Raw genomic sequence first — 27,136 nt, 5'->3', positions numbered from 1 at the left:
GGAGGTAAGGCGGGCAGTCCCCACCCCCCAAGGGTGGGACCCCCCTGTGCGGCTGGATGTCAGGGAAGCAGGTCCTTGAAGACAGGGACGGCCTGCAGCCGGTCCTGCATTGGCAGTTCCCTGCCTGGGCGCCTCTCAGCCGCAGGAACCGAGTCCCAGGGCCTCAGCTACCCAGGGGCGGAGGCTGGTGGACTCTTCCTGTGGAGACCTGGGGTGTGGCGGCACAGGGCTGGGGCACCCTGGCTCAGGGCAGAACTCCCCTGTCCTGCTGCGTGGGAGGCAGAGGGCGGGGCTGCCGTCCAGGAGCGACCCAAACCCAACCTACCTCTGAGGAACTTGGCCTAGAGGGGCGACCCGGCCCCTGCGTGCTGCCCCAAGCTGCATCCATGGGCCCCACAGCGCCCAGTCCCCTGTGTGGCCGCCTGGGACACCCCCCGGCCTGGGCAGTCACTGGCCACCATAGTGCTGCCGGGGAGCACAGACCCTGCAGCCGGCAGGTGGTGCCAGGGCTGAGGTGGGAGGAGGCCCTGTGCTCGCCGAGTCTGGGGCAGGGACAGCTCCCCGAAGCACAGGGGTGTCTCCAGAACAGCCCCAGGGACAGGTCCTGGGAGGTGCTGGCTGGCTTTGCCGAGCCCCTGACAGCTGGGGCTTTAGAAGAGCAAGAACTTGCTTGGCAGCTACATTGTAACATGTATTTAAAAGCATTAAAAATATCTGATACTGTAAAACCTCCACTGCCCCAGGCTGGAGTTTATTAAGAACCACGAGTGAGTGGTGCTGGGGTCACTTGGCTGGTTGGCGGCTGGGGCCCCGGGCCGGGCTGACCGGCCTGTGTGTTTTGCTCAGGACGCAGCCAGCAGGAGCTCCGCCCACTGGAGCCAGCTCCCTGGGGCAGAAGAGTCCTGGCTTCCAGGAAGGGCAGGTCTCAAAGGCGCGCGTCCTTCTTGCTGGGGGAGGCGAGGGTCCGAGGCCGGCACATGCTTCCTGTGACGCTGCAGCTCAGCACGGCCTGCCTGGTCACCCGCCCCCCGCCCCACAGCGTCTGGTTAAGAAGCGGAGCAGTTAGGGCTCCCAGGGGGGCCACTGTTAGCTTCTGGGTTGTGAGCAGTTCGCGCTTAAGACGGTTTCGCTCTGTATTTTCAGTCTCTGCAGTAAACTGAAATGTTAACAGAAAAGCAGCTGGGCCCTCCAGGACTTGGGCCTGGCAGGGTGGCGGGCAGGGCTAGAAGGCGGACTTGGAGTGTCCAAAGATGCAGATGGGGAAGTGCTTGACGTGGGAGGACCACTGGGCTGCCAGCTGGAAGAACTTCACGTCGTTCCACTCCACGCCGTCGATGAGGACTGCGGGGACAAGGCCGTCTGATCCGCCCGCCCGGTGGCCAGAGGGGCACACCGGTCCCTCCCTGGGCCCGGCCCAGGACACGCTGGGGGGGCCTGACACCCCCAGGGACTCCAGGCTCCCGGGGACAAGAGAGACCCGCTGGCCAGCTCTCTCTGCTGCCGGCCCTCGGAGCCACCGGCTGAGGCCACCTCTCCCTGACTATGAGTGCTGCTGGCCCTCCCCACGGGGCCCCAGCAGGGGTCTGCAAGATGGAGGGGAAACACCCTCCACTGGGAAAATCAAGGCAGGGAGGCAGGGGCCCTCCGCCCCCAAGGCCATCGGCTCCGAGCTCCGTTTCTGGGACTCAGACTCCAGCTTTTAAAGGGGCCTCGCAGAAGCGTGTTCAAAGCCCGGCCCGTGCGCGTTTCCCTGTGCTGACGTTAGGAGGCTGCCCAGCTTCACGGGTCTGCCTCCACGTCTCACAGACAGAACCATCGGGGCCCGGCCCAGGGCCCGACGGCCACGCTCACCCCGCAGCATGTTCTGCTGGTGCTTGGCGGTGCAGATGAGGCGGCTGATGCCCTCGATGCACTGGCTCTTGGACTCCACGTCCTTGTCCTTGGTCTTCTTGGGCAAAAACATCACTAGGAAGAGAAGGGGCTGTGCTGTCCTGTTGCTCCTTCAGGGCCTGGGGGAGGGGCTGGGACCCCTGCTGGCGGCCCCCCGCTCACCCTTCTTGTTCTTCTCCTTGGTGACCACTGTCATGGACATGGTGGGCGTGGCTGCAGCCTCGCCACTGCTGGGCAGCCTGCTGACCTGCAGGGACCGGAAGGTGCACTTGAGCGTGTTTTTGGCGCTGGGCAGGTCCTTCTTCTCCGCTTCTCTCTTCCTGTCTGCGGGCGGGGCCGCCGTCCAGTAATCAACCTGCAGCCCCATCAGCTCGGCGCCGACGCCCTGGCTGGGGAAGCAGAGGGAGGCTCTCTGTCGTCCTCGGGCGGTGACCGTGCCCTCCAGGGCGGGTGCAGGCGGGAAGGCGGCCACCGCTGCCCAGTGGCCCAACGTGGGACCGCCCTGGTCTCCTGGGACAGCCCTGCCCTGGCCGAGCGGACAAGCCGGGCTGTCCCAAGCGGCCCTTGAGTCTGGAGGGCCAAGGTCAAGCTGCCTCGTCGCAGGTGCAGCCCCGCAGAGCCCGGGCAGCTGTGACCTCGTGGCCCGTGCAGCGCAGGGACCCTCCACACCCCGCACAAAGCTCGCCTGCTGCTGACCCCCATGCGCCGTCTCTGACGCCTTCCGCCGGCACCATGGTCCCCAGAACCCCACCTGGGGACAGAGCACCCTGTGTGTGTGGCTCCTGTCCCTAGTGACACCGTCGTTGCCTGAGCGGGCCCAGGACCTGCCCCCTGCACCGTGGTGGGTCATCCCTGTCCGAGCGAGCCCACGTCCTCGCAGCTCCGGCCGCTCTGACCCACCTCCCACCAGACCAGACCCTCAGCTTCCTGACGTCGGGGGTCGGGGGTCGGGGGCAGCGACCATGAGCTCTGCCAGTTTTTTCTCTAACCTGGGCCCCGTTGTGTTGGGGGGAGGGGGACGGTGGACAGAAGTCAGGGGGACAGCCACCCCTGGGGGTGGGGTGCAGCGGCCTGCGTTTACCTGGGGGAGGACAGGCCCCCACTCACGGACGGGGAGGAGGGGGGAGTGGGCGAGGCTTCCTTGGCGGCGGGAGACACGGACGGCGGGGTGGACGAGAGCACACTGGGGCCGGAGGGGGCCGCGTCGTCCGAGTCTCCTTTGGGAAGGGCAAGGGGGAAGCTCTGAGACCCCCGCAGCAGCTGCGGGTGGTCCGCCGGCGGGCAGCGCGCGTGGCCCCGAGGACGGCTCACTGGGCGGGGTGCTGGGCCCAGAGGCGCAGGTGCTGCCCGGGTGAGGGCGCCCCCCCGGCCCCGCGCCGCTGCGCCTCGGCCCTCAGGCCCCACGGGGCGGGGGGGGGGGGCGCGGGTTACCTGAGGTGGCCGAGGATGGCTCCACTATCCCGACCTTCACCACCTAGAAAGCAAAGGCGCCGCTGGCAGGGGTGCGGGGTCCTGGGCTCCAGGGCCCCGTGGGAGCCACTGGGGTGGAGCCGGCGCCCAGCCCTTCCTGCCGTGGGCAGTGCCGAGCCCGGGGCAGAGCCGAGCCGGACACACCGGATGCGGGACGGTGCCGAGACTGGCCTGTCGCCTCACTCCCTGCTCGACGCCACAAGGTGACGGTAAGCTTCAAGATGGGGGGACTCAAAGGCAAGACCTCAGCTCAAATGGGTGGGGACGGTTCTGGAATATATCAACTTAACGCCAAAGCCGACCGGGACAACTCCGGCCCAATGGCAGGTTCTGCAGGCAGAGGGGCAGAGCAGGGGCGCTTCAGGCACGGCCGCCACCCGCCACCGAGCTACTCACCCCCACGAAGGGAATGAACTTCTGCGAGGACTCCTCGTCGGGGCTGCCAGAGAGAGAACAGTCACCGCCGGCTGGTCCGGGGCACCCCAGGCCCACCCAGGACGGAGGACGGCTCCAGGTCAGGGGTGCGGCCACGGGGGCCTGCTGCCATCCCGGCGCGACCCCCGGAGCACGGGGCAGCCGGTCCAGCCCAGCCCGACGGGGCGTGCGGCCTGTGTCCCAGGACCCCCGGGAGCAGCCCAGCCCCCCGTGCACAGAGGCAACCGTGCGGAAGCTCCGGGGGTGAGGTGTTCCCTCAGGGGGTCAGTGCCGGCGGCACCACCCGGAGCTGGGGCTGTGGTGGGCACCTGGTCCCCGGGCCTTTGGCCTCGGTTCCGGGCCACGCACACCGTGTTCCGACACAGGGACCCCCGAGAGCAGCCCTCAGGAGAGGGCGAGCGCCCGGCACGGGCTGTGGGCCGGTGGCGTCTGCTTGGGCCTGGCTGTGCACAACCCCCCGCAGGACCGGGCCCCCCTGGAGCCGAGGCCCTGGGCCCGGTGGGGGCTGTTGCAGGGGGGTGGGCAGCAGCGGTCCCGGGGCCGGTCCCTGCAGCAGGCTGCGGCCTCGCCTGGGCTGTGGCCCGAGGGGCTCCCAGGAGGCGGGCTCCAGGCCCCATGGGCCGCCCGCGGGGCACCCCCTCCTGGCCCCTGGGACTCTCCCGGGACCTCAGGGCTGGCGGGGCTGCCTCCCGTGTCCGTGGCGGGCGGCATCCTGGGCCAAGACCTGGGTTCTCGGAGCCTGATGTCGGAGAGTGACTCTCGGGCAGGGAAGCGTCCCCAGTGCCCCTGCCCTGGCCTGAAGCGTGACGCCGGGTACCGGGTCGGCCGCCCTCTCCGAGCACCAGCTCCCGGAGCCCTGCCCCGGCCTCGGCTCCCTGCCAAGTGTGCCCACAGGCCGGCTAAGCGGGCCCGGCCCTGAGGCAGCACAGGCCGCAGGAGGGATTGCTCTGCGCCCTGACTCCTCTGTGAGGGGGCAGCAGCCACCTTCCCCCGGGCACCCTGGCCTGCACCCTGGCGCCGCCACGTCGCCTCCGCAGGACACTCAGGACAGGCGCTCAGGTGACAGCACCTATGGCCTCGGGCCATGCCGTTGAAAATGACCAAGTCCCCAGCCCGTCCCTCTTCTCCAAAGGGAAAACAGTTGAAGAGAAGACACCCCTCCCTCCCCCTCACACAGGAAAGCCCCTGGGGGGAGCCCAGGCCCGCGTCCACATGCAGGTGGCGCAGGCAGGCGGTCCCGGGGCTCCTGGCCCAGCGCCCAGCAGGCTCCAGCCCGCGGGCCCCCCCCCCACACCCAGCGAGCCCGTCCCCAGGACCCTCCCCGAGGGCAGCCCGCAGGGAGGCAGACGAGGGCCTGGAGGGGCCGAGATGGGGACACGCCTCCGCACGGGCACACGGAAGCTGCCGGAATTCGCAAAGCCAAGCTGCGCCTCGGGGCCATGCACACACCAGCCAGCCCTTGCTCGGGCCCAGCCAAACAGGGATGACACCAGCCTGCCACCGGACCCAGGGGCCCGAGCCCGCGACTCGGAGGACACAGGCGTCCTCGGGGCACTGCACCCTTGGGTTCGCACCGGCCGCCACCGGGGCCCACGCCGCGGGGACCGGGCCAGGACAGGGCAGGAGCACCCCACGCCTGGGAGCTGCCGCTGCACAGGGCAGGCGCGCCTGACCACAGGCCCCAGCTGGGTGGCCACACAGGGCCCTCCCGTGGGTGCTCCTGGGGGCTCCGGCTGGCAAGGGGCCAGGAGGGCAGGGCCCACTGCCCCCCGTCTCTCGCATCTCCTGAGTGAAGAGAAGGGGACCCAGGAAGCAAAGGCCGACCTGCTGACCTCCAGGCCCTGGACTCAGGTGGACCAACTCGCAGGCCTTCAGGGCTCCCTCTGGGGCATGTGGAAGCCCTGCCCCACCCCGGACGCTGGTGTCACCCCTGGAACGTGCGGCAGGGTGGCAGGCACGGGGGAGGGCCAGGGTCCCCCGAGGCCCCGGGTTGCTGCCCAGACTGGCCGATGTTGGGGGGGCAAGAGAAGCCAGGCCCAGGTGGTGGGGCCCTCACGCCACGGCCAACGGGGAGCAACCGCCACGGACAAACAGCTTGGGGGTCAGCGGGCACCACAGCTGGTCTTTCTCGAGCCCCGAGGCTTGTTTAGCAGGACAGTGTGGGGGCGGGGAGCCTCCTCCTGGAGGCCCCCAGGGACCCAAGGGCCCTGCGGCCCAGGACGCCCCAGGAGGGGCCGCGTGTGTGCGAGCCCACCCTGCCAGCTCCCGACATAAGACTGGCTTTCGGCGGCAGAGGCCCCTGGAGCGAAGAGCACGGGCCTGAAGTTGGGGACCCCAGCAGTCTAGCCGCAAGGCTTCGCTGGGAAACCCCTCTGCTCGGGGGCGCTGGCTGCATTCGCCGCGGCTCCGCACACGGAGGGCCCGTGTTAGGCCTGCCCGTCCCGAGCCGCCAGCACCACCGCCCAGTGCTTGCGCCCACCCAGTGTGGGGGCCACGCCGCACAGGGCAGCGGGGCGGTCCGTGGCTCGAGCCGAGACCCCAGGCTCCTGCTACCGAGTTGGGCAGCACCTGATGTGGCTTCAGACGCGCATCTCCACCCAGGGGGCGGGACGCGGCCACTTCTTAAACCAACTCTCTGCACTGGAACAGATGGGACGGCCACAGAAGGGTCAGGTCTGTGCCTCAGGCCCTGCGGGATGCGGGCAGATGGGGAGAGTGAGCCTGGGCGCCAGCCCTTCTGGACGCGCCTCCACCTGCGAAACTGCTAAACAGCCCTAAAGACCAGCTGGGAGCTGGGGACAGACAGGGGCAGACGGGGCAGACCCCGGGACAGTGGTACCTGAGGGCAAAGTCAAAGTGAAAGTTCTTTTTCCTTTTCAGAAAGCCACCGGGAGAGAAAACAGACACGTTACTACGCACGCGGGAGCCCGGCTCAGCCGGCGGGGGGCCGTGGGAGCTGGCTGGGCCTCGGCCCCTCATCACCCCGGCCACCGGCGCAGGGGCGCTGCGCAGCGTGTGACTGGCCGCCGGGCCGGCCCGCCTGGCTCTCCCCGCGAGGAGGCCTCGACCCCTCGATTCCCCAGAGGACCGGCCAGGCCCCGCCCAAGGGGCTGCTCAGCCTCCTGGGTCACCCGGGCTCTGACCAGCCCCACCGCACCTGGCCAGGCCCCCCGCACCCGCTGCTGACCACCGTCCTGCTTGGGGCGGGGTGAGCCTGGCCCCCCCGCTGGGGACACCCTGGCTGTGTGGCCGGGGGCCGGGTTCGAGAGAGCCGGTCAGAGCTGGGGCCTGGGCACCGCGACAGCTGCCCTTTCAGCTTTTGTCCCCAGAGGCGACAACACACACATGAACGCAGGGGCTCGGCCAGCCTGTCCCCCCTCCCGTCGGGCCGGCAGGGGGTCCTGCTGCGCCCCCGCCCACGGCGCCGCCCCCCAAGGAGCCGAGGCCCTCGTGCCTGCCCTCGCCCACCCAGGCCGGGCCCTGCAGGTACCTCTTCTGCTTGTAGGTGAGCATGGCCTCCGCGATGGGGAGCTGGTGGGCGCAGTTGGCCCCCGCGATGTACTGTGTGACTCTCGACACGATGTCCGGCGTGTCCTGCACTGCACAGAGGCCGCGTGGGGCCGTGAGGCACAGCGCTGGGCCCCGCTCCACGCCCACCTCCCGAGGCCCAGAGGCGGCCCCCACCCTCGTGAGGTCCTGGGGGCGGGGTGGCAAGGCCCCCCCAACTCCTGAAGAGCGTCCCCCAGGGTCCCGGGCCCTGTCTCTGCCAGCCTAGGCCGCGGACACCGAGCTCGGGGCTCCCGGTGGCAGAGGGGTCTGTCCTGCCGGGGCCCTGTCTGTTGACCCCACCCCCCCAGGCGCCCGGGTGTGGCCAGGGCCTCAGGCAGGGGTGGGGCACCGGGCCCGGTCTGGGGAGACGACAGACCCTCCCTCCAGACCCTCCCTCCGTCTGGCAGGATGGTGGGGTGGGCGCCCCGGCCTCACCGGCACTCTGGGCCTCCAGCTTGTTGAACAGGTCCCGCCAGGCCAGGTCCTGGAAGAAGTTGTGGTAGCGGTAATCCACGGAGCCCAGGTACCTGGCCACGGGGTGGGAACCTGCGGGTGGGACGGCGCCGGGCGTGAGGCCTGGGACCCAGCTCTGCGCCTCGTGGCTCCGCTTGGCCGCCGGGAGGGTCTCCCCCAGGACAGTCTCCCCCAGGACTTGGCACTTTCCAGGGACTGACACGTCCAGGTGTTTGTATAAAAACCAATGGTGTCAACCCCAAAACAAACAGGACTCAGCATCGTGGGTTTGCCTGGAGGGTCCGTGGCGACCCCCGGCAACAGAAACCCGATCCAGCCTGGCCGGCGCAGCTCAGCAGACTGAGCGCCGGCCTGCGAGCCACAGGTCGCCAGTTCAATTCCCAGGCAGGGCCCAGGCCTGGGTTGCGGGCCAGGTCCCCAGCAGGGGGCGCACGAGACACAACCACACAGTGACATTTCTCTCCCTTTCTTCCTCCCTTCCCCTCTCTAAAAATAAACAAACAATATCTCAAAAACAGAACAAAACAAGCCGACCCAGCCTGACTGGACGGCCGCGGCGCTCACCCAGGGGGATGACCAGGAAGCGCATGTAGCCCAGCCAGTCGGGCGTCTTGTGGGACAGCTGCTCCACGAACAGCCGCAGCACGGCGCTGAGGTAGTGCTGCGCCCCCGCCACCGCGATCTTCACGGGCGTCGGCGGCTGGGAGTTGCAGTTGCAGCTGGGCCGCGGGCAGGACAGAGGGGCAGCGCCTCAGGGGCCGTCCCCACGGGGCCGCCGTCCCAGCCACCACGGCCCTGCCGAGCGGCTGAGCCTAGGCCCCCGGACGGCCCCGCCGAGGCCGCTCCTCCGCCGGGCGCCCCCACCAGGACCCGCGGACAAGGCAGGTGCAGGGGCCCCGCCCACGCAGCAGCCGCACCCGCGGGGACTCACTATCTCTGTATCCGCGAGACGATGGTGCTGAAGGCGGCCTGGACGTCGGCCGCGGAGCAGGTGCACACCACGGGCAGCGTGTGCCGCTGGAGGACGTCCGACAGGAACTGGGGACAAGGGCGGGGGTGGGTCTCGGGCCGCCTCCCACCCGCACCCGCATCCCCTCCAGGGACGACGCCGGCTCCCACCTGCCCCTGCCAGTCGGAGGTGTTGACGAGGATGATGTTCTCGGGCAGCTGGTCGTCGGAGACAAGGATGTGGTTTAGCTGGTCGTACACGGTCTTCCTGGGGATCTGGAGACACAGGCCCCTCCGCGTCAGGCAGGAGGGGCGCGGTGCCCCGCCCCCGGGCCCTCCCAGCCGCCCGATGCAGGCAGCACTGCACTTGGAGCAGAGGGCGCCGGGCTCCGCAGGAGCAGCGTGGGCAGCGGGGGGCCAAGCCCACGGGCTGGCCCACCCTCGGGTGCCGAGGGGGCGCCTGCCCACCTGCAGCTGGCTCCGCGTGTCTGGGCAGCGCTCGTTGTCCAGGCTGTTGGCCCGCTCGTTCTGCGGCCGCGCCGGCTGCCGCTCCTTCAGCGACGTGCTCCGGCCCCGGCGGCCGGCCTGCTTCCCCTCAGACCTGTGGGGACCAGGACAGGCTAGCCCACGTGTGCCGGCCCGGCGCTCCCGGAGCCTCGCCATGGGCTCAGCAGGGCGCGTGCCTCCCGCACCGGCACCCGCGGCAGCAGGCAGAGCGTGGGGACACCGGCCGATGGGGCCCTCGGAACTGGCAGCCACCACAGCCTTGTTACCCCGGCCAGCATCTGGTGACAAGTGGGGGTGTCGCGGCCAGCGTGTGCCTCCGGGCGGGCCCGGAGAGGGCGTGTGGCCCAAGAGACTCATCGGGACACAGGCCTGGCTGCGGCAGGCGCCGCGCTCCACGGGACGGTCCCTCCCGCCCTGCACTGCCCAGCCGGCGGCCTCCCCAGGCGGCCTGTCACCTGGTGGAGGGGATGACGAGAGACTCAGTCTTGGTGATGCGCCCGCTGGGCGGCAGCTTCTCGGTGAACACGTCCAGGGCGGAGGTGTCTGCCTCCGGGCTGTCCGCGGGCGGTGCCGGCGCTTCCGCGGGGGCGGGAGTGCCCTGCTGGGAGGGGACACGGTCGGGAAGGTGCTCACGACGCGGGAGGACCCCCAGGTGTGGGGGGGCTCAGGCCTCCCTCCGGGAGGTGGCCGGCTCCCGGCACAGGGACCTGGCTGCTCGTAGGTCCAGCACCAAACCTTCTCAGACCTGTGCCGTGGCCCAGGGCCCCCATCGAGAACCCCCACCCACTGTTCCTGGGGTGTCCTGGGGTCTCCCGGTGGCTCTGCGCATGGGCACCGGGGGCGAGAGCGGAAGGGCCTGTGTGTCGAGCCCACCTCCTGGCCAGGCCCCCGGGTTACGCAGGCCTGGGAGGGAACCGAGGGTGCACGCGGCCTGCGTCGCTTACGTGGGACCCTGGGTCGGAGACGCTGTCGCTCGGCGGCCTGCCGCCCGGGGCCCGGGTCCTCTCGGGCGCGTCGGCCTGTGTGAAGGAGGCGGTGTCAGGCTCCAGGAGGCGGGGGCCGAGCGGGGCCGGGCGGGGCGGGGCGGGGCGGGGGGACCTGGGAGGCCGGCCGGGCGTCCGTGGACGCAGGCTCAGGGCTGCCCCACAACGGCCATGGCCGGGAGGGGAGCCGGGGGCCCCGTGGCAAAGCCAGGCGCACGTCAGCTTGGGGCTTCCCCAGCGTTGCTGCGTACGGGGCCCCAGGGGACTCCGGCGGAGGGTCGGGGTGGCCCTCCACTCGCCCAGCTGCCCCGGGGGACGGTGGCGCCCCAGGCCCAGCGCTCGCTCACCGGGCTTGGAGGCTCCTTCTGGCTCCGGGCGCTGTGGATGCTCCCGATCTCCGTCTGCGAGCTGGAGTGTGACAGGCCTTCGAAGTACGGCCTGGGCAGGGGACAGAAGGGGCCGGTGTCCCGGACCCTCCCCGACCCTGGAGGCAAAGCCTCCGCCCCTGGCAGGGGTCTCATAGCAGAGCAGCCCCAACAGCCGGCCCTGCGCCCTCAGGCAGCGGCGCGAGGGAGCCCTGGAATCCCAGGGCCTGCAGCCGCCGGGCCCCTCCTCCGCTCCAGGCCAGCCTGTGACCAGGAAAGCCAGCGGCACAGGCGGCGGCCGCGCCCCGCGACCCGGCAGCACGGAGGGGCTGGGGGGGAGGGGGACGCAGACTCAAAGGCACTTAGAAGACGACAGTCCACGCTAAAGCCACGGTGGGACTTGTAGCATCTGGTGACAAAGCCACGTGGGGACACGGAAGCCTGAGGGTGAACCCGCCGCGTGTGGCGGGCGGGTCAGCGCCCGGCGGCGCCTGCTCCCCCCCGGCCCCCCGCCCGGCCGGCCCCCAGCCCCCACACCGCGCACGGGTCCCAGGGGCCTTCCAGAGGGGGGCCTGTCGCCCGCCCTCCGCTCCTCCTCCTGGGGCGCCCGCTGGGGCCCCCAGCCGCCCCCCGCGCACCTGAGCTTGGGCTTGGGGGTGCTGAGGACGCTGTCGTCGTCCTCCATGTCGGGGCCGCTGTCGCTGGGGTGCTCCATGTCCAGCGTGTCGTACAGGAGGTCCAGGTCCTCCTCCGCCTCCGGCACGTGCTCCGCAGGGTCCTGCTCCGAGTCCAGGACCTGTGGCGAGGGCAGACGCGTCAGGGGCGCCTGCGGGACAGAGCGGACGAGGGCCCCCTCCGGCACCTCCTCCCGCTAAGCCGTCCCAGAAGTCGGGGAGACCCCCGGACACCCCGCAGGGGGCGGCACGCCTCGGCCCGCAACGCCCCGTCCAGGGTGCGAGGCCAGGCAGGCGTGTGCCGCTGTGGGGCGGTCACCGTGGTCGGCTTGCACAAGGCTCCCCGTGGGGCCCCAGCCCCCTCCTGGGGCGCTCGCCCCTCTGTCCCCAGGGGTGTGGCCTCGCCCAGATCACGTGTGGAGCCACAGGCCCAGGCGCCCTGTCCGGCCCGTCTCGGTGGGCGGGCCGACGGGCCGGCCTGTGAGCGCCTGCCCCCTGCAGGCAGCGCCGAGGCTCCCGAGGCCGCCCCAAGCTGCATCCAGGGTGCCACACCGCCCGCCTCCCCGTCTTCCCCGCTGTCTTGCTGCGGCCAGCTGGTGTCACAGGGTCCCTGGCTTGCATCCCCCTGGTGACCAAGGACACCAAGCTTTGCTCATGGGCCGATTGGCCACCCGTGTATCTTTGGCGAAAACGTCTAGCCGAGTGCCTGCTCAGCTCTGAGTTGCCCGTTCCGCGCTCTCTACATGCTGTGGATAGAAGCCACAGGCGTGTGACTTGCAAAATCGTTCCTGTTTTATGGGCTGTTGTTTCATTTTCTTGATGTCATTTGGAAGTTTTAAACTTGGACATGGTCGCCTCACCAGCTTTCCTCGGCATCACGGCCTGGCCTGAGTTCTCTCCAGGGAGGACAGTCTGCAGTTTTAGCTTTTACATTCTGGTCTCGGGTCCTTTCGGCACAGGCCTGGAGCAGCCTCCGTTCCTTTGCACGTCGATGTCCGGCTGTTCCATCGCTATTTGCTGGAAAAGCTCTTTTCCCCGTAGAATGGCCTTAGCATCCCGTGGAAATCAAATGCTCTGAACAGGGCTCATTTCTGGGCTGCAGGCACGGCCTCACGGCCGTGGCTTCGAGGTCGGGCATGCGGCAGAGAGCGCAGGTCCCCTGACACCGTTCTCAAGGCCGTGGGGTTCCCGTGGGCCCCTTGCGCACCCACGTGCGTTCTGAGAGCTGGCTGACCCAGAGAGAGGTCGCGGCCGTGACAGGAGCGGCGGGGACCGTGCTGAGGGCCGTCTCGCGGGGCGGCTGGGCTCGCCGTGAGCTGCGCTGCCTGGGCGTGAGGGCCGCGTCGGGCCCGGGAGCTCGGCTGCATCAGACCCACCTCTCTGGGTGAACCCTAAACCTGGGACTGACTCTTCTCTGACTATGTTAATAAAAGATGGTAGTTTTCTTCTGGTTGTAACAGCTATGCAAACTCATCATAGGAAATTTGGAGACTACAAAAGAGCCAAAAAAGGAAAAACTGTTACAAACACCTGCTATGCTGACAGTGGGTCGGCTGTGTGGGGGTAGGCGGCGCGTGGAGCCAGCACTTTCTCCTTGATTGTATGGTGATCCAAAAACTGCTCCAAGAAAGTCCGTTTACGAAAACACACAAACCCCAGAGAGAACGTGTAGCCCCCTCCAGGCGCAGCCATCAACTCGGGGCTTGGGGCACCCAGCAGGCAGCCTGGGGCGGCGGCTCCTGCAGAGGGAGCGGTGGGTGCGCACGGTGTGGGTGTCGGGGGGCAGGCCCGCGGCCGACTCACCTCATCGGACACCTTGAACCTGCGCAGCAGCGCCACCACCTTCTGCTTGAAGTTCTGCTGCTGCAAGGGCACAGGGCAGAGTCAGAGCCCGCGCCGCCGCCTCCCTGAGAGGACGGGGCCTCCTGGCCCCGCGCACGGCCGGCTCCCCTGCGGCACTGAGGCCCCCAAATGCTCTCAGAGGCTGAGCGACAGACCTTCCGGAGGCCTTCATGCCACGGCTGTGGTCAGATGCAGCCACAGACCCAGGGAGGGGAGCTGGCTCCCCGGCGCATCCAGAGCCTGGGGCGCCCACCCGCCCGCCCACCTGGGTCGCTGGCACCACCCTGAGGCACCGCCTGCCCGGCTGGACTCCAGACGAGGGCTCAGCCCGGGCCCCTCCCGGCCACCCTCACAGCAGGGCCCTCACCACAGGAGGCACATGCTCCCCCGCGCCCCATTCGCAGCCGTGGAGGCAGCTGCAGCCGACACGGCGAACCTGCCCTGGCCTCCCCCTGTGCTGCCCGGCCAGACGCTCTCCCAGGGGCTGGGGCACCCAGTGGGGGGCCATCTGTGACGCGCTGAGGCTGCTGCCTGGGGCTCCCCCCAGAGAAGCCTGACAGTCCCGCCAACCCCCCGGGCCACCCACTGTGCCAGGTGGGCCAGATGCTGACCTGAAACAGGCGACTGGGGACTGGCCCCGCGCAGGGCACATCTGGGCACCGGGGGGCAGGACAGCTGCCCTCTGGGCAGGCTGGGGAAGCCCCGCCCACCCTTGCCTGCCACGGGAGCCCCGGCCAATGGCCGAGGGCCACGCCAGCCCCTCCTAGGCCAGGGCCACGGCCTGGCTTCTCCCCACCTTCACACCATCTCTGGGGAGGAGACTACACCTCCGAAGAGGGCAAAAGCATGTGCCCACAGAGACCAGGGGTGGCCACCGCATCCCAGACCCTCCTGAGGCGCAGCCCTGCTGCCGCCTGCGCATGGGGCCAGCACCGCCCCCCAGCCCCCGGTCCCCAAGGTTAGTAAAACCAGACTCCACCGACCCTGGTCATGGACGTCGTTCTTACTATCGGGCGCCGCTGCTTCTTGGGCTTCCCCACCTCGAAGTCGTCCTCATCCAGGTCCTGCAGAGACAGGGCGCCTGGGCCAGGTGGTCGCGGGGGGCCCAGGGCCCCGCCCTCCCCGGCTGGCAGAGGGAGCCCTCCCTTGGGGACCCCTGTGTGCCGGCCTACACACGTGGGGCCGGGCACAGCCCCCCGCCCCGTGCCCCCCAGGACGGCAGCTTGGGGGGGGCCCTGCCGCGGCGGCGGCTACCTGCCCGTGCGCGGCGTCGTCGCTGGCCTCCTGCTCGGAGGAGAAGCTCTCGTACTCCTCCTCGGAGTAGTTATCTGTGGAACAAGCGCGTGGAAGGGTCGGTGCCTCGAGGTTCCGCCCGCTGTCCTGGCAATGAGGTCACGACCCAGGGGCAGGGCCCGCACAGCCCTGGCAGGGGCAGGGGGCGGGGCCGCGTATCGCCACCCCCAGGGCCACCGCCGCCCCTCCTGCCCAGAGAGCACTTCGGCCCGGATCTCGCGCTCGGCTTGGGCGCCTGCCTACCCGTCCCGCCGCAGGGCACAGCCCCCCGGCCTGTGATGGCGGCGACAGGCCGCGCCGGGACCCGGGCCCAGACCCAGAAGGCGCTGAGACCCCGCGACCCCCTGACACAGCAGAGCCCGGTCCCGGAAGGCAAGGCTGGGCGCCCTGGAGCCAGGCCGAGGCAGCCGCTAAGCACATGCCACCGACGCTGCCCACCCCGGGGGCGGCGGGGACACGGGGACGCGCGCGCCCGCTGCGGCGACACTCACCTGTGGCCTTGGCCTTGGGGCCGGCCTGCATGGCGCTGTCCTCGTGGCCGATGGGCTGGCTGGACAGGGAGAAGACCCAGACCTCGGCCACCTTGGCCGAGGTCTCCTTGGCGCTGCTGCAGAGGCTCAGCACCTGGCCGCCCTCGGAGGGGCGCTGCATCACCTGGGGCGGGAGGGCCAGTGAGAGGGGGCGCGAGACCGCAGGTGGGCCGCGGGGGCGGGGGCGGGGCGACCAGCCCCAGGCTCAGCCTTGAGGGACCGCGGGCGGCCAGAGGACAGTCCACGGCCCAGCTGCCCGGGGCCACAGAAGAAGCCCACGGTGTAGGCAGCAGCCCCCAGACACAACCACTGGCCCACGGGACGGCCAGCCACCCGCCCGCAGCCCCGCCCCGCACTACACGGCACCTGCAGAGCTCTGCCTCCCCAGGGACCCATCACCCTGAACTCAGCCCTCGGACAGCGGAGGCTCTGCGGCCCACGGGACACACAGGACCCAGGCCGCAGCTCCCAGAGGCCCCGCGAGAGCTGGGGCCCTCAGCCCCGGGCCCTCTCCGCCCGTGTCCCCCACCAACCGCCGCGGATGCCAGGCCCTCCACGGCAGGTGGTGTAGGGTGGCTGGTCCCTCGTTTCCTCACCAGGAAGCCCCGGGACTTCCCGGTCTGGACCCATTGAGCACGCGAGCCGCCCCGGCCGTCCTGCCAGGCAAGCAGGGGCCAGGGCAGCGGGGGCAGGCGTGGCACACGCAGGGATGCGTCCTGGGAGGGCCCAGGCCGCAGCCACTCCGGGGCCAAAGCCACCCGAGCTGAGGGCGGCCACCCCAGCAGAGCCCTGGCGCCGCACCTCAGCCATGTGGATGGTGCCCGCGGCCAGCGTCTTGTAGCCCAGGATGGTCCGGTTCTTGTAGCGCTTCCTCCGCTGCAGCATGATCTGCAGCTTGTTGCCTTCTCTCTTCAGGAAGTGGGGGTACTGTGGGGGGAGGGGCCACGCTATCCTCCCCAGCCAACCCCAGAGGGCTCACCCACACCCAAGATTGTGGGGTCAACCCGGAGGCCGCCGCTGGCTCATCGTGGCCCCATCCGGGTGACACCAGAAGCCACTTACTGGTGGCCCTGTGGCCCACGAGGGCGTCGGGGGGCCATGACCGCCGGCACATCCTCCCCACGGTGCGGGCGGCCAGGGTCCCCGGCCGCGGGGCGACGGGCCTGGCCACACCCGCCGCAGCGGCAGCTCACAGCCGCGCTCGGCTCTCAGCGCCTGCAGAGCCGTGGGGCACCAGGGTGAATGTGCACGTTGTGATTGTACCCCGATAAACCTGGACCCCCCAAAAGAGAAAATCGGCCCTGCATCCAGACGTGTGGGGTCAGAGAGCCAACGGGCAGAGCCGGGTTCAGGGGTGGCCGGCAGGGCACTTGGGGTTTCTCGCGCTCGCAGCACGAAGAGCAGGCGTGACCGGTGTGACACAGAGAACAGGAAAGGCAGGCGCCCCGCTCACGGTCGCGGGGAGCGGGAAGGGAGAGGCACACGAGCGCAGCAGCCGCGCTCGAGGCCAGTTCGCGGCTGGTCTGGGCCCCGGACAGAGTCCTCGGGGCATCTCTGCTTCATCCTGGGGTGTCCCGGTGTAAACACCCTGGGGGAGCCGCACCCTCCGCCAGCACCCCCAGCACCCCCAGCACCGCCAAGGGTCCCAGCTTGCACTGCTGAGCTTCCCTGCGTTCCTCCCGCCTTTTCCAAACTCAAGGAGAAAGAGGCCTGTAACTCGGGCTTTCGACCTCGCCCCACTCCCTTTGGGAGGAGACCCCACGAGCCGCCCGCCCGCCCCAATCCACCGGAGGCCGAGGTGGGGCGGGAGCTGGCACGCCCGGAGGGCCCACCTGCAGGGAGAAGGTCAGCGCCAGGTCGGTCTCCACTTGTCCACTGGGGGGCAGCACAATCTCGTGCGACCGCAGGATGCGCTTGGAGCCCTGGGAGAGAAGGCGGGGTCTCAGGCAAAAGCAGCTGGACCTGCCGTGCTCCTCTAACTCCGGAGGAGCCACAGTCTGGGGGCGGCGCCCGAGCTCCCGAGGGCAGCGCGGGGGGCGGGGGGGGGGGGCTCTGTCCAGAGCCGTACAAACGCCCGCATCCTTTGACCCCGCGTGCCTTGTGAAGTGCCTGAGAGGAGCCAGGGGACACAGGCCCCAGCAACGGCAAAGAGACTCGGCCGCGGTGGCTGGAAGGGCCGGGAAGGCAGCTCGAGGGCCAGGCCGTGCTGGAAACACAGGGCGGGACAGGCGACTCCCCTCCAAGGCTCATCGGTTAAAACGCGGCTGTGGGCACTGCGGCCACACAGCGAGAGGAGACGGCAGCGGGGCCTCTGGTCCAGGAGGCAGGGGGCAGGCACGGGGTGTGGGTGCAGGAGGGCCCCCCACTTCCGCTCCCTGGACACGCGCGGCCCGGCCTCCTGCGTGGCTGCGGCCTCGCCTGGGCCGTAGGGCGTCCAGCGCGGCCCGGGCCGGAGGCCGCAGGAGACCCTCACCTGCATCTTCACAGCGATCACCACGGAGAGGAGCTCCTTCTCCAGCTCCTGGAAGACCACCAGCTTCTTCAGCGTCAGGCTGCACAACCTGCAAGGGCACGGAGCCGCTCAGCCCCCGGCCCGCAGCCCCCAGGGCCGCGGCCGCCACGGCGGACGGGCCACCGAGGCCCCCAGGAGCGCGGGCCCAGGCTGCTGCCTCGGGCCCGCCTGCGTGGAATACCCTTCGGCCCCCCAGGCAGTGGCAGGCGCCCCTCCAGAGGGTCCTGGAGGCGGGTCCCCCTCACGCAGGCGGCTGGCGAGGGTCTGCAGAACAGGCAGGCAGGAGAGGGTGGGCAGACCAGGGCCACCCCCAGGGGCCGCCCGGCCCCACGGGCCCCGCCCACCCACTCCGCCTCCAGGGGGACGGGCTGAGCCAGGCAGCTGGCAGCCAGAGCACAGTCCCAGGGACGGACGTCCGGCAGGGGCAGAGCCGCCAGGGGCGTCGTGGCCGTGTGTGGGGTCGGGTGGGCACAGGGACATTGCGGGGGGCCCACTGAGTAAAGTGTGTGATTTTCTAACCCTCACGCTGCCCGCCTGAAACTAACACAAAGTGAGGGTGAATGTCAATCATAACTGAAGTTTTTAATTTTTAAGTAAATAAAATAAAATGGGTAAAGATCTGAACAGACGCTTCGCCAGGAAAGACGTGTGGACAGTAAACAGGCCCACGAGCCCACGCTCCAGCTCAGTAACGGGGTTGCAGGCCAGCGCCGGGGAGACGCGGGGCCGAGACCCCGGACGGGCGAGAGCCCAGGCTCGCGGGCGCGGCTGCGGGGGGACCGCAGGTGTGACCGGGCTCGGGCCTGAGCCGCAGACACGCGTGGGGCGGGTCGAGGTTTACTGCAGGTGACATATAGAAAGCAGTCTTTCAGGAATCGGAGCAGCCGAGGCCTGAGGGCACACCAACCGCCGGCGCGGCGGCCGTGGGGACGGGGCGGGGCGCCTCAGGCCGCAGCCTCCGACCTTTCCCGCTTTTTAGCCCGTTGCCGCCAGGTTCCGTTCCACGTGCTCGCCCGGGGGCCTCCAGCGATCACTGCCCACGGCCCCGAGGGGGCGGCTGGGGCTGGAAGCGCAGTGGCACTCCCTCCACGTGGCCTCGCCACAGGGGCCCCCCCCCGCGCCCCCCGTGTTCTCCTTTCTGTGTGGACAACACAAAGGCACTGACAGGGCCGCCCACAATTGGACACGGACCGAGGTGCCCGGGCCGGACCACGTGGGAGGCTGAGGCTCGCTCCCCGACTGCGGGCCCTCGAGGACACTGTGAGCACCAACCACGATGCACCGCCCACGCGGGGGGCCACGCCGCCCGGCGCTGCAGCACCACAGACCCCCACGCCGTGACTGGCTGACAGGCGAGGCCTGGCCTTTCCCTCCGATGCCTCAGCCCAGAGAAGCAGGTCTGGTTTTTCTTCTGAAACACGCAACTGTGAGGCCAGAAAAGTCACACGGAGCGACGCCACCGTCCCCACGTTTCCACCACTGAGAGCTGGAAACCAGCTCTCCTCACCACCTTCTGCACTTTTTAAAGAAGCAAGTCGCCCAGAAGAACAGAAGCCGAGCGTGCTCTCCGCCCCTCCCTGGACCTGCCCTCTGCAGCTGGGCCTCCCTGCAGGAGACGGCCGCTGCCCCCGACCCCCCACCTCCCCCGGCGGCCCGGAGTCACTGGGTTTCCCAGTCGGAGGCGCAGTCCTGCCCGGAGGAAAGCTGAACGAGGCCACCGAGCAGCAGGCGGCAGGCACCCTCCCCCTGCTGCAAGGGGAGGACCCGGGCAGCCGCGCGGAGGCGCTGAGGACGGCAGGGCCCAGCCACCCGGACCTTGGAGGCTGGCATGCGACGCGGGGCGGCGCCGCCCCGCAGTGCTGTGCTGCCAGCTGCGTTGCAGAAGCGTGGCCGCACCCTGGGCTGCCATGCATGCGTGTCCGCACCACATGTGCGCACGCGGCGCGGCGCTTTCTGGTTCTCGAACGGCGTGCCTAATGCCCCCTGCGTGCCTCTGCAAGGGCCCCTCTCAGCCGCCTCATCTCCTCCAGAGCCTCGGAAACTGGCGACACCGGGCGCGCACCGACGCACGCCCCAGGCCTGCTGCCTCGCCCGTGCCCACCGGTCCCCACCTGTCCCGAGGGCCGGGCAGGCTGTTCCGACAAGCGGCACCACGGTCGGCCCCTCCTCTGTGGGGATGCACTGCAAGACCCCCGTGGGTGCCGGGCCCGCGGACAGCGCTGAACCACGTGTGCCGCGTTTCTTCCTGTGCCGACGCGCCTGTGACAGAGCTTAGCTCGCGAATCGGAGAGAAACGGCAATGAAAGGGAAGCCGAAACGCGCTGTGACAGTCACGTGCCTGCCGTTGGCCGCTCTCAGCGTCTGCCTGCGCCAGCTCCCCTTTCCCTGAGGGGAGCACCCCCGGACCGCCCCTTGGGCCGCCCAGGCAGCAGAGCCACCGCGCCTGCGCCGGGGGCCGTCGGGACGCACGGCCAGCTCGGCCGAGCACAGCACTGCGCCCCCGGCAAGCGGCCAGATCCATGAGGCGGCCACCACGCGACAAGCGGGCGGGAGCCTGCCCAGCTGAGACGGGGTCAGGTCACATCCCCGTGGGCCAGAGTGGATGGCAAGAGAGTTCACCACGCGCCTCAGACAGCCCTGGCAGGTGCGGCTCAGTGGGTTGGGTGTCATCTTGCGAATCGAAGGGTCACCGGTTTGATTCCCGGTCAGGGCACAGGCCTGGGTTGCAGGCCAGGCCTCCGGCTGGGGGCACGCGAGAGGCAGCCGACCAATGTTTCTCTTCCACATCATGGATGCTTCTCCCTCTCTTTCTTCCTCCCCTCCCCTCTCTCTAGAAATAAATAAAACCTCTTAAAAGATAAATATAAAACTCATGAATTATTCATTTCCGGTATTTTCTATTTACTATTTCGCACCGCAGGGAAACAAAGCACGCAAGCGCGCTGCGGCCACGCCTCCCCGGGCCGAGTGGCACCTCCGCCCCGTCGGGCTGCTGGCACCGCGCACGGCTACCGGCCCCGCGGCTGCGTTCCCCCCCGCCCGGTGTCCTCGGCACCTCAACAAGTGGCGCAGACGGGCGGCTCGGTTCTGAGGGCTCGGCCGAGGTCGGGACCGCAGGGCTGGTTTCCTCCGGCCCCGAGAGGGACCTGCCCCAGACCACGCCTGCCCTGCAGACCGAGGGCCTTCCTTCTGCAGGTGGCTCGCCGTGTCCCTGTGGCTCCAGCTGCCGTGCAGTCGCCATTGAGGGGCTGGGGCTTCTACACGGGGCCGAGGGGGAGGCGCACGGCCCTCCACACCCCCACACGCAGGAGGGGCATCGGTGGGCCCCAGCCTGTGTGGCTCCGTGGACTGAGTGCCGACCCAATGGGTGGCTGGTCCAACTCCGGGTCAGGGCCCAGGCCTGGGCTGCGGGCCAGGTCCCCGGCTGGGGGTGTGAGACGCAAGCACACATGATGTTTCTCTTGCTCCCTCCCTTCCCTTCTCTCTAAAAACAATAAAATCTTTTTTAAAAAAGAGCACCGTCAGGCTCGGGGTCTGGCGCACGGCATCGCCTGCAGGAGACGGTCAGGGGTCGAGGGTCCAAGGCCGCGGGCGCCCTGAGGGCCGCCTGCCCGCAGCCCCCCTGCTCCCACGGAGTGAGCCGGACAGAACCCCCAGCTCCCGCAGGGCGCAGGCCCCCCGCCGCCAGCTGTGGGCTCTCCACCAGGCCTCCTACAAAGTGCCCGCACAATGAACTGTGCATCCCTCGAGCTGTGGGCTCCCGGGGTCCACGTCCGCGGCGCTTTCCCTCCTCATTTCCCATGTGACGGCCTGTCGTCCCCAGAGCCTCCTCCAGGAGCCCCCGTGCTCGAGGCCACCTCCGGGGGGCGCGCGCACCGTGTCCTTCTGCGCCCCCGGGTCCCACAGGCCAGCGGCCTGCACTTCGCCAGCTCCACGGCTCTGACCGGCGTGGCTCGTTCAGGTAAAACCACCAGTAAAGGCAAGTTCGCCCCAGCCAGACAGCCTCGTCGCTCTTTCAAGCCGCTCGTCTGCCGCACGGGAACCTCAGGGCCCGCTCGCCCAGCTGGGCTCCTGGGCGGCTCTAGGAAGCCGAGCCGCACTCCGGGCGAGCGGACGTCCCCGGGCCACCGAGCCTCTGCTGTGCGTCCCTGGTTACGTCCCGAGCACGCGGGTGCACGTCTCCTGGGGACGTTGCCGGTGGCCCCTGGGCAGAGTCCCTGGGCCGCGCAGCTGCTGGTGCGAACAGCCCCGTTCCCGTGTCTTCGCCTCTGTGACCGCAGGAGTCTCGGCTCACTGGTCCCGTGTGCGGACCTTGCGCCCTTGGCCTCTTGGCCGCGGGGCCCAGACTCCACGCGCACACGCCTGTCCGTGTCAACGGTGCCGCCTCTGCGGAGCGCAGTTCTGGTTCTTTCCACCCAACCCGGCTGACCTCCTGTGTCCGGCCGCGCTGCCCAGGACCTCAACAGGAACATCCACGAGTTGCCTCCCCTTCCCTTGACGTGACAGGTGAGGCTTCCAACGTTTCAGGAGCCGACGGGGCCGCCGCAGTGCTTCCAGCCGGGGAAGGAGCGCGCCTGTGCAGGCCTCCGGCAGGTTCGGAGTGTTTCCGCACCCCTAGGAACGGGTGTGCAGCCGCATCAGGTGCCTTCTCTGGACGTGCCACGGCCCTTCTCTCTCAACGTGTGAACGTGAAGTCAAAACGACATTTTGGTGGTGGGTGAGCCGCCTGTTCCAGCGCCCTCGTTCCGGGGCGACGCCCACATCAGCCCCAGCCCCGGGTCTGTGTGGCCGCGGGCGGGCCCCCGGCCTGGTAAGACGACCCCTTTCTAATCTCCGGAATGCTTTGTATGCAAGAGGACTTATTTTCCAAAGATTCAGTAACATGCACCAATAAAACCATGTGGTACTCTTCAGAAAAGGAAGAAGATTTTTATTTTTTATTTTTAAAAAGACTTTATTTTTAGATGAGGGAAGGAAGGAAGAAAGAGAGGGAAAGAAACATCGTTGTGTGGTTGCCTCTCACACACCCCCTCGTGGGGACCTGGCCCGCAACCCAGGCCTGGGCCCCGACTGGGAATCGAACCAGCGACCCTTTGCTTCGCAGGCTGGCGCTCAGTCCACTGAGCCACACCAGCCGGGGCAGGAAGTTTTAATGTAATTGGTGTCTTCACATTTTCTATTTTACTAAGTCAACTACTATGGAATTCACATTTTTCCTACAAGGTCATCCTACTCGCCACACTTTCACGTTTGGTGATGACGCTCATGGCTCTCGCTCGCGCTTGGCCCCTGGCTTTCCCCAGGGCTCCCCCAACCCCCGCAGCTGCTGGGCCTGCTCCGCGTCCTGGGCGCCCCTCCCAGAGGCCTCTCCGCGTGGCTCCGGGCCCCCCGTGCACCCCGCACGGCTGTTGTTTCACCACGTTTTGCTCTCGATCACCTCAGTGCCTCTGTCTCCCGATTCACTTCGTTCTTACGTAACTTAACCTGCAAGCTCTTAGGAGTGAATGCTCAGCCTCTCGCCTCTGACATCTGCATCTCAAACACGGAGTTTCCATGCTCAGAACCAACACGTGACGTGGACACGGGGTTTTCATGTCTGGAGCACCCGCCCTCCACGCAACTCACCCAGGCTTCTCCAGCTGCAGCCTGGCCTCGCGCCCCACACACGCGGCGGCACCGCGGACGCGCTGCCAGAGCCGGCTGCCCCAGCCGTGGCCAGGCTGCGGCCGGGCCCTGGGTCCCTCCTCGCCCAATGAGTCCCGGGGCGTCCCGGTCACTTGCTCAAGCCTGGACACACATCTAGGACCTGCCTCTCCTCGGTCTTTCCTGGTGATTCTGGGTCCGGTGGCCTTTCCGGAGCAGCTGGTCCCACTCTAAGTGGGGACAGGAAGAGCACACCTCCCCGCCGTGCGGCGCCCGGTGCGACCGCTCACTGGCACGCTTCCCAGGTGGGGGTCGGCCTACAGATAGGTGCTGCTGGGCAGGTGCGCCACCCAGCAAGGGTGGGGCCGCAGGACTGCCAACAGCGCCGAGGGACACAGGGACAGCCACACATGCCCGAGCGTTTGCAAAGCTGGGGCCAGGAGAGCCTGCGGGCAGCCAGCGGGACGGTCCGCGGAGCTGCAGAGGCGCCCGCGGCCAGGACGCGCGCCGGGCTGGGCTGTGGCCAGGCTGAGGCAGGTGCAGCCACCACACGGCCCCTCCGGCCGCCAGCCCACAGGCCCGTCTGTCTCCGTACCAACACCTGGCGCTGCGTGCGGCGCCCGCGCAGGCGCAGGCGCAGGCCTGAGGGCGGGGCACCCACAGGGAGCTGGTCCTCACCCAGGTTCAGGCCTGGGCAGGAGGAGGGCTGGCCTGGGTGCTGGACAGAGGCTGGGAGATCGCGTGGCGCGAGCCAGGTCTGGGGGACACGGGGGCACTGGGTGGGTCAGAGGTGGCACCGCAGAACAGGGGTTTCCACAGTCGGCTGCGTCCACTCTGGAGCTGACCCGTCCCAGGGACACGGGCACCTGGTGCCGTGGGGCGCATGTTGCTGGGCGTGGGCCCCAGAGGGAAGGGGTCGAGTGGAGCAGAGCGCAGGGGGGCATCCCGGGGCCGGGGGGGCGGCAGGGACCTCCACAGGGGCCGCGCAGCAAAGCCCACGGCGCGGACACGCACAGCCTGGGGGCAGGGGTAGGGGGCTCTGCCGTGCGACCGGCTGGGCGGGACCCCGAGCTCGGGGACGGCCCCTGGGGGAGCACGTGAGTGGGCCCGGCCAGTGTCCCCGCACCCCTGGATTCTGTGCGTGGCAGAACAAGCCACCTTTCAGGAGTGGATGGAGACCGGCCCTGCAGACCTTCTCACCCACAGGAGGCGTGCGCTGCCTTCCCTCCCGCCCGTCCCGAGTGCGGCCTGCGGACCCGCAGCACTGCCGCTCCCCCTACCGCCCCGGAGCCTGGCGGCCCCGACCCCGAACAAAGACCTCAGCCACCACCGCCAGGACCTCCGACCCGAGCGGGGGCAGGGCCTCGAGGGGGGACGAGGCCTGAGGCAGCTGAAGCTGCTGTTTTCAAGCGGAAGACCGACTCCCTCGGCCCAGCGCTTGTGCCGCAAGCCAGGGTCTGGGGGCGGCTACTGTCCAGGGGAGCAGGCGGCGCCTCCCCGAGATCCCCCAATTCCAGAGGCCACAGGGGCCGGCAGCCCAGGCCTGCGCAGCCCCAGGAGACAGGCTCCCCAGGGCAGGGTGGGGTCCCTGAGCCCAGGAGGGTGGGCCCCACCCCAGGGAGGGGCTCGGGCGGGTCCAGGCTGCGGAGAGGAAGATGTGCCCCACGCTGAGCAGGAACCCAGGGCCAGGCCAGGCCAGGCCAGCGGCGGCAGGCGCGGGTCCGCACCACGGGTTCCGGTCCAGCCTTGTTCCCAGGGAGGCGCCGTGGGCGGGTGCAGCCCCCTCTGGGGAACAGTCTGGCGACAGCTAACCCTGCCTTTTCCCTCTGGGGTAAAACCGTTTGACCCCCTTAATCTTCTTGTTAAAGGTTTTACTCATTTACGTACGTGCACGGCACGGCGGCAGGAAGCACGCGGGCCGCGCGGCCGCCCCCGGGAGGCGCTCCCTTCGCAGGCCCACCTGCCCCCGCACCTCCTGCGGCCGGTGCCCGCGGGCCTCTGCCTCTGGAGTGGCGTCCTCGCGGCCCGTCCGCGTCGCAGCAGGCGTCGCGGCGTCCTCCCTGCCAGCCCACGGCGCCCCCGGCCCGCCGTGCGCGTGGGGACACCCGGGCCGACTCTGGGCGGCCCGTGACGTCCACCCCTCCAAGGACCGAGCCGTGGACATCGCCGCGAGCCAAGTCAGAGACGGCGCCTGGAGGCGGGAGCGCGGTCGCGGGGCCGAGGGCCGACACGGGCCGACGGCCCGAGCACAGCGGCTCTCGCAGAGGACAGATGGCCCACGGGCCGCAGGGCAGCACGGCGAGACGCCGCCCCCCGCACTCAGGACAGCTCGGCCTCTGGCCCCCTCAGTCCTCGGGGAACGCCCCCTCCACGCCCCAGCGAAGGTCTGTCCCCAAGGCGCCCACACACACACGGCGCAGAAGACGCCCCACGCCCGTCGCCCTGGGGTCCCCCCGGCCGCCGGCATCACTGGGTCTGTCACACCTGCTCACGTGCCTGGCCAGTGTCCTCGAATCTACATCCAGCCCTGTCCCCTTTCCTTAAAACTTCTTTTTGTCACGGTAAATAGACATGACATAAAACGGACCATTTGAACCACTCGCCCACGTACAAATGACTGGCATCTAGTACATTCACATGTTAAGCAACCGTCACCTCTAATTCCAGAACATTGTACTCACGGTCCCCAACGCCGGCAGGCGCCCCCCACGCCCCCCCAGGAACACGGCTCCCAGATGCGCCTGCACCGCGGCGGGCCGGTGACCACAGCCCTCTCGGGCAGGGACGCGGCAGAGCCGGTCGCGGCAGGCCCCCCACCGACGCCGACGCCGCAGCACTGCGGCGGCAGAGAGGGGGCAGCTGCAGTGAGCGCCCTGCGCAGCCCGAGCCCTGCTCCGGCCCTTCTGAAAGAGCCCTTTGCGGGGGCCCCCCGGTGACTCTGGGTGACCGACCGAGGGGCTGCCGACTGTCCCCCGAGCAGCCGCCCGGGTCATGCTCCCACCAGCAACACCCGGCACGGGGGAGGGGCCTGGCACAGCCGAGCGCGAGGGCCACGGGCGGGCCCTGGCAGGCGCCCCCACAGCGGGAGAGCTTTTCACGGTTTCCAAAAACCCACGGCGCCCGGGCTGGCCCAGCGAGGAGAGCCTGAGGCCCACCTCGGGGACACAGCCGGGCCCTGGGGTCCCAAACGCACACCGAGGGGCCTGCTGCTTCCAGGGCTGACCCGTCTGCGCCGTCGCGGGCCTGGCCTGGTGGGAGTTCGGGCTCTGAGCTGGCGGCTGGCCAGGCGGCCCCCCACCCAGCCTGCCTCGGCGGCCCAGGACGAGGCCCGCTGCTGGGGCTCCGGGGCCTGGAGCGCTTCCTTCAGCAGCGGCCAGGGGGTCCTCGTCCTCGTCCTCGCTGGAGGCTCTGCGGGAGGTGACGGCTCCAGCCGCCCACATCCTGAGCGCCGGTCACCTTTCTCAGAGGCTTGGGGCAGCTGCCAACTCTCTGGCCCAGCTCAGCTTTCTCGGTGTCTGAGTCTTATCTGGACATGGCTGCTTCCTGCTAATCAGGAGAGAAGGTCAGAGGTGCCTTCTCAGTGTCCCCGCCACAGCCAGCCTGTGGGCGGCGGCGGCTCCTGCAAGGGGCAAGGGGGAGCGGGGGGCTTCGTCTGTCTTGGAAAGCTGGGACCCCTCAGAAGGGGTGGGGGGCGGCTCCAGCCCCAGCAGAGGCCGCACACGTGGAGGTGCCGAGTGCCCGCCAGAGGCCGCGGCCGCCGGGCTCCTGCAGAGCAAGTATGTCGGGGGACCGGGCCCCCAGGGCCGGGGCCTGCGCCGACAACGCTGGAGGCCACGTGGGCTCCGCTCTGCCAGACGCGTGAGGCTGTCTGCCAGGCCGTCACCCATTCTGGTCCCACCACCTGGACACCCCACCCTCAGGCAACGATGGGGCGTGTTGGGGTCCCACCCTCGCCAGGGCTGCGGGCCTGGGTCCAGCTGGGCCCAAACGAGGGGCTGTCGGGGCCTCGCCCAGCCTTTCT

The 27,136-nt window shown here is 69.5% G+C and overlaps 1 protein-coding gene across 7 annotated transcripts in view; it reads right to left on the bottom strand.

The window, feature by feature from the left end:
* Positions 1-709: 709 nt before the first annotated feature.
* The window catches only part of PACS2 (phosphofurin acidic cluster sorting protein 2), a 34,374-nt gene continuing 7,947 nt past the window's right edge, over positions 710-27,136 (bottom strand). The window contains exons 2-25 of one of the 7 annotated variants that reach the window (XM_054567794.1): positions 17,434-17,521; positions 16,793-16,882; positions 15,762-15,887; positions 14,922-15,084; positions 14,392-14,465; positions 14,121-14,201; positions 13,099-13,158; positions 11,260-11,417; positions 10,604-10,694; positions 10,218-10,292; positions 9,729-9,871; positions 9,235-9,367; positions 8,938-9,042; positions 8,750-8,856; positions 8,383-8,537; positions 7,780-7,890; positions 7,286-7,394; positions 6,635-6,667; positions 3,757-3,799; positions 3,322-3,364; positions 2,972-3,107; positions 2,053-2,279; positions 1,852-1,965; positions 710-1,341 (exon numbers count right to left, since the gene is read on the bottom strand). In XM_054567794.1, coding sequence (XP_054423769.1) covers positions 1,223-1,341; positions 1,852-1,965; positions 2,053-2,279; positions 2,972-3,107; positions 3,322-3,364; positions 3,757-3,799; positions 6,635-6,667; positions 7,286-7,394; positions 7,780-7,890; positions 8,383-8,537; positions 8,750-8,856; positions 8,938-9,042; positions 9,235-9,367; positions 9,729-9,871; positions 10,218-10,292; positions 10,604-10,694; positions 11,260-11,417; positions 13,099-13,158; positions 14,121-14,201; positions 14,392-14,465; positions 14,922-15,084; positions 15,762-15,887; positions 16,793-16,882; positions 17,434-17,521 — 2,584 coding nt within the window. In that variant the 3' untranslated portion in view covers positions 710-1,222. Of the gene's footprint in view, positions 1,342-1,851; positions 1,966-2,052; positions 2,280-2,971; positions 3,108-3,321; positions 3,365-3,756; positions 3,800-6,634; positions 6,668-7,285; positions 7,395-7,779; positions 7,891-8,382; positions 8,538-8,749; positions 8,857-8,937; positions 9,043-9,234; positions 9,368-9,728; positions 9,872-10,217; positions 10,293-10,603; positions 10,695-11,259; positions 11,418-13,098; positions 13,159-14,120; positions 14,202-14,391; positions 14,466-14,921; positions 15,085-15,761; positions 15,888-16,792; positions 16,883-17,433; positions 17,522-27,136 lie in introns of those variants that run through there. The other 6 variants (XM_054567789.1, XM_054567787.1, XM_054567788.1 and 3 more) reach the window with 6 other exon arrangements.

The sequence above is a fragment of the Pteronotus mesoamericanus genome, unplaced genomic scaffold, assembly GCF_021234165.1.
Source record: "Pteronotus mesoamericanus isolate MK-2021 breed Mesoamerican mustached bat unplaced genomic scaffold, CSHL_Meso_final contig_192, whole genome shotgun sequence".
Taxonomy (NCBI): Eukaryota; Metazoa; Chordata; class Mammalia; order Chiroptera; family Mormoopidae; genus Pteronotus; species Pteronotus mesoamericanus.
This window is presented reverse-complemented; position numbering and strand designations above follow the sequence as displayed.